Source organism: Typopeltis vanoorti, chromosome 19 (genome assembly GCF_054136105.1).
Source record: "Typopeltis vanoorti isolate ZY-2024b chromosome 19, IOZ_Tvanoo_1.0, whole genome shotgun sequence".
In the NCBI taxonomy this organism is placed as follows: Eukaryota; Metazoa; Arthropoda; class Arachnida; order Uropygi; family Thelyphonidae; genus Typopeltis; species Typopeltis vanoorti.
The window spans coordinates 96,742,572-96,756,843 of record NC_143567.1 but is presented as its reverse complement, the minus strand read 5'-3'; the positions used below and the strand labels follow the sequence as shown (position 1 = coordinate 96,756,843).

The window sequence follows — 14,272 nt, the reverse complement described above, 5'->3', positions numbered from 1 at the left end:
TAAGTGTTAATTTTTTTTTTTACCATGGAATTATAATTTTATATTTAAAGTTGATTTTTATTTTATTATATACATATTCTAGAGGATGTAGATCAGATGGTAATTGTGACTAGTTCTGTAAATACTGACACCAGTGAACATAATGGGAATATTCTGACTGTACAGAACTATTATCAGTAAGTATTTATTTATTTTTTTTTATCATGGAATTATAATTTTTTCTTTAAATTTGATTTTTATTTTATTATATCCCTTGCAGTATTATAGTCATCCAGCCAAAAGATTATAACCATCCATGTTATTTCAATTGGCAATTACAAGATGTGGCACTCGTGTCATAGTGAAAGCCTATATACATGATACTGGAGGTGTGGAATATGCTGTTCATTCGAAGTTGCTGATTGACATGAGGAATGGATGTAACCTGATGGGCTTCAAAAAAAAAAAAAAATGGGGGGGGGGGGGCATGATAGTAGGGCACCTGTTTGATGGGTGGCAGGTATCCAGTAAACTAAACTGCCAATATTGTAGTGATGATAAATTTAGATTAATCCTTTATCCCAGTGAGAGCAAACAAAGTTTGTGCCTGAAAATATCTTCAGGACTGAATATAGTGTTGCACTATCTTACCTGGGTAAGTAGTACAACACCAGGCAACTCGTAGCAAAGGTGGAGCAAGATACCCACACTCCTATCCCAGTATCTCCCATAATGCAAAACACATCTCCTTGCGGATATGTACAATGTTATGCATTAAGGGATTGGCCACTACCCAGACTAGTTTAGACCTTTATTGAAGTCTCTTCAGTGGGAGCCAGGCCCAGAGTTGGAGATACCAGGCAGAAGCAGTAGCAAGGTCATCTTTACCTATAGGAGTTGCCAAGAGGTTTGCCACCTTAGTGAAAATTAAACTTTTGCCAATATTGTAGACTGTGCAAGTGCCTATAAACAAACAAAAAAAAAAAAAAAACAGAAAAAACTATGGAATGACTGACCATTGAATTTAGCCAAGGGAAAATTGTCATTATTTTCTAGACCACAATTAAATGTATCCTCTTTACAGTGAGTCTCTGAAAGAAGTACCCAATCAAGGTACCCATCCTACTTCAGGCCTCCTGTAAGTGGGGAAGTGGTCTCACATTGGGCAATGAAATTCATCTCCCACCCTAAAGACAGTCGCAAACATCCATGCCCATAGTGGGACTTGAACCCTTGACCTCTTGGCTGGAGAGTGGGTACGCTAACCACTCAGTTGACTACGCCAGTTTACACGTAATCATCGATGACTATATCTACAGTTTACATCAGACACATCACTGGATTGTTAAAGACTGAAAAAAAGTTGCTTTTTTTCAGTTGAATCTTATCTTCACCTATAGTGACTTCATCTAACAAACAAATTACTCTCCTTGTTGACAGTAGTTTCATTGTTAGATGAAGACCTGGGAAGAGGTATTGACACAGTCGTGGACCAGCAGAAACAGGTATTATCAGGTGGCAGTGTTAATGGTATGTAGGGATGTCCATGATACCTGTAGACCTACAAAATACTATCCAATGTGCACACCATCCATTACCACATGCGTCTTCATGATGAGTGTCTCCCCAGATAGTGCAAATGTGTCCCAGCAGGATAATGCACTGTGTTGCATTGCTAATATCATTTGGGCATGTTTCACTAAATATGACGGTGTCTTCCAGGTATTATCAAGGCTGTCAAATTCATGGATTGAGAGATCCACCATTTGAATTCTCCACTCTGGACTTGGATACTCATAGATCTTCCAGAAGTAATCCTGAAAGTGTGGTTCAGCATCAGCGGTCTTGTATAGTTCATGCCACACTCTGTAATGGCACCTGACATCGAGAGTGGAGTTTGAATGTTAGAACAGCAGCCATAATATTTTGACCAGATTGTATATATTGATACTGTGAATTATTAAGAAGTTAATGTTTGGTATGAGAGAGATAAAGAAGTGAATAGGGAAGTTGAAAGGTACTGTTAATTACACAGAATAATACTGTGTTTATATTTCTTGCATCCATGCGCGCGCGCACACACACACACACACACAGTCTTGCCATAAATACTGTTACAACTTCTGCATATTCCCATGCTGCCCACAGAATTGCACAGCCTGTTCTGTTAGTGACGCTGTGTATAGCTAATAATCATGTTTATCAGTAGAGAAACAAAGAGAGTTGTCTAGATGTATGGATTAATGTGCAGCGAGGAGATTATGAGAACTGTGTAGCTGTAATAGCACTTCCCAAGATTGGAATGCAGCCATCTGTTATTTTCAACATGCTAAAAACATTCGGGATTAGTAGGATGTGTGTGTATCAGACTAATAACCATTATAATAATGATTGTCTGTGAAAATACTAGTGGTGGTGGTCAGTGATAGATGGCATTGGTGTAGATGATGAAGGTAGTTGCGGTTGGTGGAGTGGTGGAGACAGAAACTTGTAGAGTAGAGCCCTCTCTCGATGATTCTTTGGACTTCCTGGAGGTGTTATGTAATAATGATACATTTTTTTTGTAATACGTCTAACCACCAAATGATAGATTTGATGGTTAGACGTATCTAACCACCAAAGAACAGGTCTACCATGCTGCATTAGGGTGCATCAGCTTGTGAGGGCTGTGAAGGTATGCCTCTGCTGTAATCCTGTGAGTATATTTCACAGAGAATGATGTCACATGTACTAACTGATGACCTGGCGGTGAGAGCCTATCATCGTTCTTCTGGACACTTCCTAACATCACAACTTATGCAGCAGAGAGTGATAAAATCAATGGCACTTCTCTAGTGGTATGCAAACAACAGACACAGCAATATCCTCTTTATAGATGAAAAGATTTTCGCCATTTTACTGCCAAACAATTGGGTATATGTCCCAGATGCTTGCACAGTATGTGCCATAGCACGCAGGATTCAGAGAGGTCATCATGCCACACCAGCGATGATCTGGTGGAGAGTGATGTATGAGGGGGTATCAGAGTTGCATTTCTGTGAGGAAGGAGTCAACACTTCTGCCGAAGTGTATCAAGACACCGTGCTGAAACCTTTGGCACCTTCCCCCCTTGAATAACACCTTGTTTTACAATAGGCAATGGACTTTCCAACACACAATGTGATCTGAATCTGTTGGACTTCAAATTGTGGTCAGAGCTTGAGAGAGAGAGTAGCCTGCAAGAAATCTCAGCATCACCAGCCTGAACTGAAGGTGGATTAGCAGTGGCAGTGTTTCCATTGGATGTTGTGCATGATGCCATCGATATGTGGCCTGACAGACTTTAGGCATGTGTGAAAGCAAAAGAGGGACATTTTGAACATTGAGTGCTGCTACATGCACACTGTACATGGTTACATGTGGTTTGTATATGCTGAAAGCTGTAAATGATTACTGATAAATTAAAAGTTTGTACTGTTCAAGTTGTAACAGTATTTATGGCAAGACTAAGTATGTGCGTGTTTGCTCACGAGTGCATTAACCTCCCTACCAGCCAATGTGGATGAAATAGTGACACCAAATTGCACTTCTTATGTTATTCAATGGGTTTTAGAGCTTCGTATCCAGATTTATCTCGACGTCTATAGACTTCGTGGCCCTTTGGGGGATTAAAATAGTTTTTCACAAGCTGAAATAAAACCAGTTTATTACCTCAGGTTTTCTTCATATTATTTTGTCTTTATGGCTAGAATCTCGAAATTGTTTTTGCTATGATTGTCAAAATGGGCAAGTTTTTTTTTTTTAAATTCCACTTGAATTGAAATCATCACTATCAATTCCTGATTTGCAATTTAGGAGTGCACAGGATATTGTAATAATTAAGGTTACATTATTTACTGGCTATCATATCAAAAGTTATTCTTCCAGAATATAATCTTATTTGTTAGGTCTCCAATATTGTCAGGTCTTATGTTTCGGTCTTGTAAACTGCATCACTCCACTTTAATTTTGGTCTCCCCCCCCCCCCTCTATGGCATCCAACAGCTGCATTGCTGACCTTTTCTTTCTCATTCTATTCAAGTGACCGTACCACATTAGAGTAGCATGGCTCACATATTCTTGAATGCTGACATTGGCAAATTTCTTTCTTAGCATCTTCATTTTTAATATGATTTTGCTACCTGTTCATTCACTCTCATATCTGTAGTCCGTTATTTCCTGAACTGTTATTTCTTACCCACCTCTCATATCTACGAGTTAAAATAGATTTAAACACGCTTGTATAATGCTAATTTAGTTTTGTTCATTTCTCTCTTATTCCATATAAATTTATTCAACTTGTTCACCACCATACAAAAAATGCGTTCTTCTGTTGTGAAAGTTTTTTTCACTTGGTTATAAATTAAATTAAAGATGACAAGAATTTATATTCTTCTTTAATCCTTTATGTAAGTGTAAGCAAACAAGGTGTGCACATGACGACAATTCATATGCAAATGTTGTTTGCTTACATTGGATAAAGAATTAATTTATTATTATTATTATTATGCCACACCTCCAGGGAGTCCAAAGACTCATTGAGGGAGGGCACCTACTCTACAGCTCTCTGTCTCCACCACTCAATCCACCAACTACAGCGAACTTCATCATCTACACCAATGCCATCTACTGCCCACCACCACTACTAGTATTTTAACAGACAATCATTAACATCCATGCCCATGGCGGGATTTGAACTTGCAGCTCTCATATTCGCTCTCTAGCCAAAAGGCTAGAGAGCGAATATGTTGGCCACTTGGCCAACCTTGGCATCTGTAATTTGGGTTATTCTGTTATCAATTTCAATAGTTAATTTGCTATTTTTCTTAAAAGTTAAGCCTAAGCAGCAGAAAGATTTTAATTGTTATTTCTGTATTCAGAATACTATTGATGTTTCCATGTTCTTTTTGTTTTCAGAGTTCATTTTTTTTTTCTTTTTACTGTTTTGCATGCCATACTTATTATAGTAGTATTTCTTTCATTTAGAGTTCTGAAGACTTGTATAGAATTTATTTAGGAGTCTATATAATGCAAAGAGATGAGTGTAATATATTTGATTATGATGATGTTTAATGTCACTTCATAAACTGATTAGATGTCGAACAGCAGTAGTGATCTGCTCTTTTGTTTTATATCTGATTTTCTATGAAATTATTCTTTTTCCATCTTTATTTGCATCCTTTTACATTATTTTTAATGATTCTGTTATCTGTTCACTTCCCTAATTTTTCTTGGAACTCATATCTATATTCTCTATTCTTTCCTGTTATTTTATCTCTTCTTATAGCTTAGTCACGGCTTATGTATTGCTCTTATAATATCCCAGTTTTCCCACATAATTGTAGCATTTTGAAACTTTTACTTTCTAATCATATACATTTTCCAGATCTACAAAACTTGAATGGAGATTTTTATAGTACCTGCACGATTTCTTCACTAATTGTCTTAAAGTAAAAATCTGATCCTGACAGAACATTTTCTTCCACAGTTTTTCTTAAACTCTTCTCAAGTATGCTTGTTACTATGATTATTCTGCTCTACTGTTGTCCTGGTTGGCCAAGTGGGTAGGTGTCACAGTTCCAACCAAACTGGCTGTGGGTTTGAATCTCATTACAGGCATCGACCCATAGCAAATTTCCTTGCCAACATTAATTATCTGTGGACACAAGCCATTGAAAGGTTTGGCAAAACCTATATAGTCTCTCTCTAGAATCTAAGGCAGTTGATGAGATCTGGCACAAAGACTGTATTACCAGATTACCATCTCATGGTCTAATATCCACTCTTTTCATCTGGATTACTAGTTTTCTCTGGTTATTTTTCACTGCATTTATGGTAGGTGGCATCCTTTCTTCACATTACCAGAGTACCATAGGGTTCCATACTTGGATCCATGCTCTTTCTCTTGTTCCTAAACGACACCTTGTATTACTAACCTCAAATCTTATCCATAGTTTTACCAATTACACTAGTCTTCAATATTCTTTTTCATCAAATTTATTTTTCATTGCATTTTGTCATATATCTCAAGTTACTATATCTTTCTTAATATCCTAAACACTGTCTTCCTTGTCATGTTTCAGTGGATTGAGGACATCATCAATATCACTAAAACAGAATCATCCTCTTCTAGAAATATTGTAGAAAACAGAAAGTAAGAATTCTCTTATTTCATGCAAGGAAGACTATACTTCACTTTTGATAATAACATGCTACCCCATCTGAAATCAGATATCTCTTATACTTTTCAGCCTCTTCTTGCATAAGCACATTTAGTCTAGTTTGAGTATGGTTAGTGTATTTAACACTACTATGAAATTAGTAATTTTTATCTGTTTTATTTTGTTATTTTCTGAGAACAGCTAGTTTTTTATAGTACGATCTGCTGATTTTCAGTTTTTGATATACTTCCTGATATTTTGTTGTATACACTAAATTGGTATCATAAAATGACTAAGAATTCACAAGAACAACAGAGCAGCAACAAAGATTAACGCTAGTGAACTCGTTAACGAGGTATCTTTCCCCAGTGAAAAGAATTGTGCCATTTCTGAAACTAATGGGGATATCGAGTGTATATTAATATTGTTAGTATCTAGACTAAAGCAAATTATTAGATGGATGATATAGGAATTGGAAAAAGTTGAAAAGTTGATTCTGACACTGCTCGTTTGGGCAATGTATCGTATGCTTGCGTGCATTATTTCTGTTAGATATGAAACTTTTATTATTTGTGCGTATTCATGGTGAGAGTGAACTATTTTTTGTAAAGCCTCTGCTACTAATGGCTCACACAAAAAGATAAGCAAGTTTGAGCGCAGTTAGTAGTTGGACGGGAATCAATCGTTCGATGCTGTTGGCACAATCTTCCTCGATGAGTCTTTGGACTCCCTGGAAGTGTCATAAAATGACTAAGAATTCACAAGAACAACAGAGCAGCAACAAAGATTAACGCTAGTGAACTCATTAACGAGGTATCTTTCCCCAGTAAAAAGAATTGTGCCATTTCTGAAACTAATGAGGATAACAATAATAATAATAATAAAATAAATAATAACATATAATTATTTATTTATTATAGATACAAGGCTGAATTATGACAGGTGTCACTGTTGAAAAAATATAATTCTTTTCATATTTTCAATTATTGTTACACAAAACAAATGCACTGCGATCTAACGCAGTGTGAGAATTATCGCGGCAATTGCAGCTTGACTCGTTGATAGTAGTTTACGCTTGCCATTGCACGTAACAAGTGATTCCGACACTGCTCGTTTGGGCAGTGTATCGTATGCTTGCGCGCATTATTTATGTGGGATACGAAACTTTTATTATTGGTGTTTGTTCGTGGTGAGGGTGAAATATTTTTAATAAAGCAATTTTTTAATATGTAAATTTATTTATTAATAAATTGGTTACTGATTAGGAAAAAAAGAATTTTTTTTTTTAATTTTGTATATGCAGCACCTCCCAGTTAAAATTTTCACTGGCTGCCACTGCTCTATTATAAAAAAAAAGTTAGTAAATTACTAAGGCAAGACTGTCAACTATAAGGGTCAACATGGCTTTGTAAAGCCATGTTGACCCTCATACAGCATCATATTTTTATCTACCCATTCTTGAATTCTCTTTCTCACCAATTTTTCTAATGTTTTTACCACCACACCTGTGATACTGATTTGTCTATAATTTGCTAGTGTAGCAAATTATACACTAGCAAAGCTGTATATGCTGTATTTACATTGAGATTCTGCAATATCGTAAGGATCTCCCTTATGCAAAGGAATAATTTTGCCTCTTTCACTCCCTTGGAACTCTGCGAGTGCTGAGACTTAAATTAAAAAGCTTAATCAAAGGCATTGACAGTTCTCTTGCACATTCTCACAGAACCCTAGCTGATATCCCATCTAATCCCACAGCTGTATTTACATTGAGATTCCACAATATTGTAAGGACCTCCATTTCATCCACTTCTGTTCCCACATTAGTGTCTGTCACATAGGAAGATATATGCTTGCAAAGTGGTCACTCAGTATTTTATCCGCTTCCGTCTCCTCGTGACCATCATCACCCATTAAGGTAAATCTTCCATAGTCATTCTTCTTCTTCTTACTTGTGACATAATGAAAGAACTCTTTTGAAATTTCCTTTGGCCTGCTCAGCTAAATTCTTCTCGTAATCTGATTTTGCCTTCCTTGCCATGTTGGTCACCTTTCTTGCCTGAGCCTTGTCCTGTTCATTAGTTTGCTAGTCACCTTTCTCTTTATATAACTTTCACAGCATTTTCTTCTTCTCCAGCTCATGCTTAATGATATTATTCATCCATCTAACTCCTACCCAATTAACCCTCCTTACCTGAGGTATACATTTTAATACTGTTTCTTCTAAATAATCCATGCACTACTAACATCCTTACCCTGCAGTGTTTTATGCCATGATACAGATTTAAGCTTCTTTCTAAGCATGTCATAATTACCTGCCTTGGAGTTCCACAAATATCCCTTCTTGATGGAATATTCCTTCTTGGGAATATTTACAATTTCCAAAGTCAAGACTGCATGGTCACGTTCACCAATCAGAGGTAATGTTTGGTTATAGATAGCTCTTCTGGTCCTATGACCAGGTCCAATACTCTCTCACCTGCTAGTCCCCCCTCCATCACACGTTGCCTTAAGTAATTATCTCTCAGCAGGTGTATAAATTCCATTGCCTTTCTGCCATGTGATCTTTCTTCCTTCCAGTCTCTATCTCCATTGTTGAAGTCCCCCATAACAATCATCAACCTGTACTTGTTGTACTAATTTGGTGATGCATGTGTTCTAGATCATCTGTGGAATTGCCAGGCCTACAGCAACACCCAATTGTATATTTTGTCTTACTGATCTTAATCTCACACCAGATTGCTTCAAATGAACAGCCACCATCCTGCCTGTCTCTTATTCGTTTTGGTTACAATTCACCTGCTGTTATCAACAGGACTCCTTTCCCCATCCTATATTTTCTATTTTCTCTGAAAATACTAAACCTGTCACATTCAATCCCTGTAACTACATCATCTGCTGTTAGCCAAGTCTCACTAATGCTTATAACTTTTAGCTTGGTTGCACTAATCCAGGGGTGAATGGTGGTCTTGAAATTCACGCTTGCTCTTATTATCATTCAGGGAATGAGAGCTGTGATTGAAGTCTGATTAGCGGAATAATGAATTACTGACCATATAAAACTACGTACAGGTAACCCTTGTATAACGCAGACGTTAGGTTCCGCAGAAATGCCGCGTTATATAATCGCATTATGCGAGTCTCAGATCACATAGAAAAAGTAGGGTGTTCCGAAATCGTTTTTGAAATTATATAAACAACAATGATATATCCAACAAAAAATATATTTTTATTTAATTCGGGTGATTCATGTAAGTTAAGAAAACATAAACTATGAAACAAATGCATAGTATAAAAATTACAAATTGTACTTAAACTTCATTGCACATAAAGCATAAATGTTTTAGGCAAAATAAAATAGTGCATATTTTAATCTTTCATAGCACGAGGATTTGAGGATTGGTTAAAAAACACTGGTTTTGTCATGTAATCACCTGATGCATTACTACAAAACAGTAGAGTAAATCCTTCGGAAACTTTGAATCCAGGAGCTGATCTTTCATTTTTCGAAATATAGGTGCATTTTTGCACTTTTTTTCAATATAATCCAGATTCATCTGCATTAAACACCTGGTCTGCACTATAAATGTTTACAAACTTTGAGAGTTTTTTGTTTAATAAGATTTCCATCCATAGGAATTTTCTTTTGAGATGCAATCTTCTATCGAAATCATTAGATTTCTCCATTTTTCCATTAGAATATCGCGTACACAAGCAAACATGCTCGCTTTGCACTTATCATTGACCCAGCAATAAACACTTTCTCGGATTTTATGTTCATTTTGTTTGATTGTTCGAACTGTTGATTCATTTAAATTCAATGTCCCTTCAAAAACTCCTGGTTTTTCTCCATTTTTCAACCGATCCAAGATTTTGAATATTTTTCTTCGAGAGAAATTAATTTTGTTTTCAGTGTTGGTTTTTCCCTTTCTTTGCAGTTTGTGGCTATTACTATAAAAATAATTTTTTACACAAAAAAGCAAGCATTACATATTATATGTAACTCACCAGAAAATAAAATGCTCAGCTTGAGATGAACACACTTATGATATTTAATGCACTTTCTTGGAAGAAACGAGGACAATTTTCAATAAATGGTTTATACAGTAAACAATTGAGGTACATGCGTGCTAAAGGGTATTTCCCCTAATATAAATTCACTACTTATAATTACATGCGGGATACATGCAGACACAAATTTAACAAAGATAAAATTTTATTTTTAAGTCGCACGGTGAAAAAAACATGAAAAGATAAAAGGTTACTACAATTTGTAGACCGTGTTTTTATTGAAACTGTGTTCAACAAGGGTTACTACAATTTTAGACCGCATTGTATGAATATTGCGTTATACGAGGGTTACTTGTATTTAGAAATTTATGTACATTTAATCATACAAATACAACATTTATTTTACAAATGATATTCTATTTTTTTCAATTTAGCTACTTGAATACAAATTCTATCCTACAGTTCTTCTTTATGAACTGGTCAATAACATCGTCATAAAAAGGTGGTTGTAACTTAATTTTCCCAAGCAACACACACACACACACACACTTGTAAAGGCTGGCTGAAGCTCACTGGCTAAAGCTACTTGGACTGCGTATGGCCTGTGTTTAAGCAACAGGGTGAGATGATGTGGAGGGAACAGAAATGGCTATGCGTGTTCATGAAATCACAGTGCTGAAACGAGGACCTGGATGCTCCCACAACCGAGCAAGCCAAGGTAGCTTGACTAGCATCGGCATTGATACACAACACAAAGCTCAATTATTGCCACGCAAGCTTAAAACATCTTCTGTCTAAAAAAATAAAAGCCTGAATGGAATGCTTATAAATGCATGCATTTATTAACAAATAAATATTACTTCTTTCTCAATTAATGAGCTTGCATAGCAAGCATGGAGAATTCACCACTGCACTAATCAATGACATAAACTCGTCTCTCTTGGTCCTGATACTTCTGGCATTAGTATATAAAAACGGCAACATCCCTTTATTCCCCTATCCACGTTTACTTTCTGAATTGACTAACCTATTCAATTTTTTGCTTGAGAGACTTGAAATCCTCACTTGGTCATTCTCGCACTCGCTTCATGTGTGCCTTCACACAAACTTACTTACTTCTGCCATAATTGCTTAAGTTTCCCTGAATTTGCATGTTAGCATAGTCAATGAACAAAGATCTCCCCAGACACATAACACCAAAACCATTCAGTTGCAGTCCATCCGCATTATACAAATCCTTCTTTCTGTCAAACAGAGACCACAGATCTGTAAATTCTATATCATTTCTTTTACACAATCTATGTATAGACTCATTGGCCATCAATGCCCTCCTCCTTAGTTAGCCTCTATCATAGCTTGGTAGGAGACTTACAATCTTCACCTCGTTCTTCAGTTTTGCCTCTACTAAGAACTCCTTTACATCCTCCCTCATAGTATACTTCTTACCTCTCAAATCATTGGTACTAACCAAGACAATCATTTCCTTCAACTTACCTTTTTGCATCCAGGTGTATCCCGATAATGATATTTAGATAAAATAGATTATTATTATTATCATTATTGCATGGGCACCTCAATGGAATCCTTAGACTCATCGTTAGAGACCCACTTTATGAACACAATATCTATTGTACCTCACCTGGAAACCATTAACATATAAGGTATTTATAGTAGCGAAACAAATTTATTTGAACAAGCCAAATTTTCATTAAGTTTTTGGTTTTTGTTTGATTTCACAATAATTTTGGTTTACTATTTTCAGTGTTGGTTTTAGTTCACTATTTTGGTTGAGTGCTGCATTAACTGTCTCTACAATATTTATTGATAGTGTTGTGTGTTTTTAATAGTGTAAACAAGTTGATAATCATGGTGTTTTATTCATTTTGTGTTGCTAAAATGGATACATCCAAGAAAGTGTTCAAAAATATGTACCTTTTTCAGCACACATTCATGATTCATAGACAAATTGTGAATGAGTGTGGTTTTTCGGTACTGTTAATGAGTGTTGGTTTCAGTACTGTTAATGCAATTTTAAAGAGGTTTAGGGAAACGGGTACCTTCTTCTCCTTAAGAAATGGAAATTCATAGTTATAATCAATTGGAAGCATTAAAATTGGTTTTTAATCCTTTCCTAGTGCTGTCAATACACCATTAAACCTTCAACATGATACTATAGGTTTATTACTTTTCATAGGTGGATGTCACAAAAAAATAATTCAAAGAATTTTTGTGTGTAGCCAAGATGCTTAAAACTCTTAATTTTCAAGTTCTATTTCATCTTATCACCTTGCATCATTTTTATATTCAGAAAGGATAAGATACTTCCACTGCACTCTGGTATTTATCAGAAATCTTTCATCTGAGGTTTGTCTGATTTTCACCATTTAGAAAGATCTGTGGTAGTTTATTGCAAAGAATATAAGAAATACAGCTCATATTTATATTTCTTATGTTTCTCATGCAGGACTTACTGTATAAAGAAAGTTGGAGGAGAGGCAATGTGATTGAGACATAAGTTTGTGAGGTGTTGTTTCCAGATTGACATGGAGGAGATATTTCATAGATTAGAGGGAGGCAAGGTGGCCATTCTTGGAAGCTGTATAATAAGGTGCAAGCAGGGTTGTGAGAAGCAGGTTCTTTGTGTAGAGAGTGATTTGGGAGTGGGATGCACTGCATGAAAGTGTCGTGAGCGCAGAATTTGTGAATGGGTTTAAGGCATAGTTCAATAATCTTTTTGCATGATAGTGTACAGACCTCCCATGATGAGGTCTTTGACTTCATGGAAGTCAGATGTTCATAATAATAAATTCCATATTCTCTGTCTCTGGGAGTTAGTTCTTTCTTTTAGAAAAATGTTAGAGTGATCGTAGCACTAATTACGGGTATAGATCATGTTGGTCTGTTCCGGTCTCATTCCATCCAATATCCTTTTTTGATGTCAATTATGCCTTCTCTTTCCAATTTTCTTATATTTTAGTATTTGTTTAGGATATCGGGTGTTGGCCATTCGGTTTACATGTTCAATCCATTTTTGTTTATAGTTTTTTAGTTTTTCTTCTATTGATCTTGTTTGTAGTTCTTTTAAAATGTCTTCATTCCTTTTTTATCTAATAATATGTATTTTGCAGTTCTTCTCATAAATCTCATTTCACTTGTTTTTATTCTTTGTTTATCTTGTTTGTTTATTGTCCAAATTTCACTGCCATATAATGATGTGGGCACTGCTGAAGTGTTATATATTTTCAAGCGTGTTTCTTTTTGTACTATATTTGGGTTGAGTGTTCTGTTTATCAGGCCCATAATCTGTAAAAATTTTGAAGTTTTTAATTTTGTCTTTTTCTCCTTCATATGATATTTCACATCCAAGATAACTGAAAGTATTATCTGTTCTATTATTTTATAACTATTTTAATAACTATTTTGCTTCTAACTGAACTGGAGTTTGTCCACAAATTGCCATTGTTTTAGTTTTATCTATGGAAATTTTCATTCCAAACTGTTCTACTATAATGTCTAAATTATATATTGCTCTTTGTAAATTGTCTTACTTATCTGATGTTATTACCTGATCATCTGCAAATAATAGCATATTTATTTTGTTATTTCAGGAAATTTCTATACCTTGATTGTTTAAGGTGTTCCACTGTATTAATATTTCATTATGTTGGAGGTTTAATGGATTTTTTACAACACTCAAAAAGAATTAAAATAGAATTTAATACTTCCTATATTTTGTCCTAGTCACTAGGACATCTACGGGGATTACAAAAACAATTAATGTAACATGCACACAAAAACTTACAATACTAAGCCCAACCATGTGGGTGACACTAAAGTCCTATCTAGGTGGAGCACCCTCTAAGGGTGGTAGTAGGTGGCCTGGAATGTAAGGTGGGACCTCTGGTGATGAGTGTTTCCCAAATCTTCGGAAGCGTAATGCAATCGTATTTGTTAAGATTTGGTTGGTTTCTGAGAGCTGCTGCTGCTGCTTCTAAGAAAAGTCTCTCTTTCTTGAATTTGCTGTGGTGGAGCATGGTGGTTTTCTTCCATGATACTCTGTGGGTGGTGTCCAAAACATGGTCAGCCAAGCCTGAATGGCCGTA

At 35.7% G+C, this 14,272-nt stretch overlaps 1 protein-coding gene across 5 annotated transcripts in view; it reads left to right on the top strand.

Annotated features, from left to right (window-relative positions):
- The window catches only part of TBC1D5 (TBC1 domain family member 5), a 495,953-nt gene that overhangs the window by 26,151 nt on the left and 455,530 nt on the right, over positions 1-14,272 (top strand). For all 5 annotated transcript variants that reach the window (XM_090408923.1, XM_090408920.1, XM_090408922.1 and 2 more), the window contains exon 3: positions 83-176. In XM_090408923.1, coding sequence (XP_090265049.1) covers positions 83-176 — 94 coding nt within the window. The remainder of the gene's footprint in view (positions 1-82; positions 177-14,272) is intronic.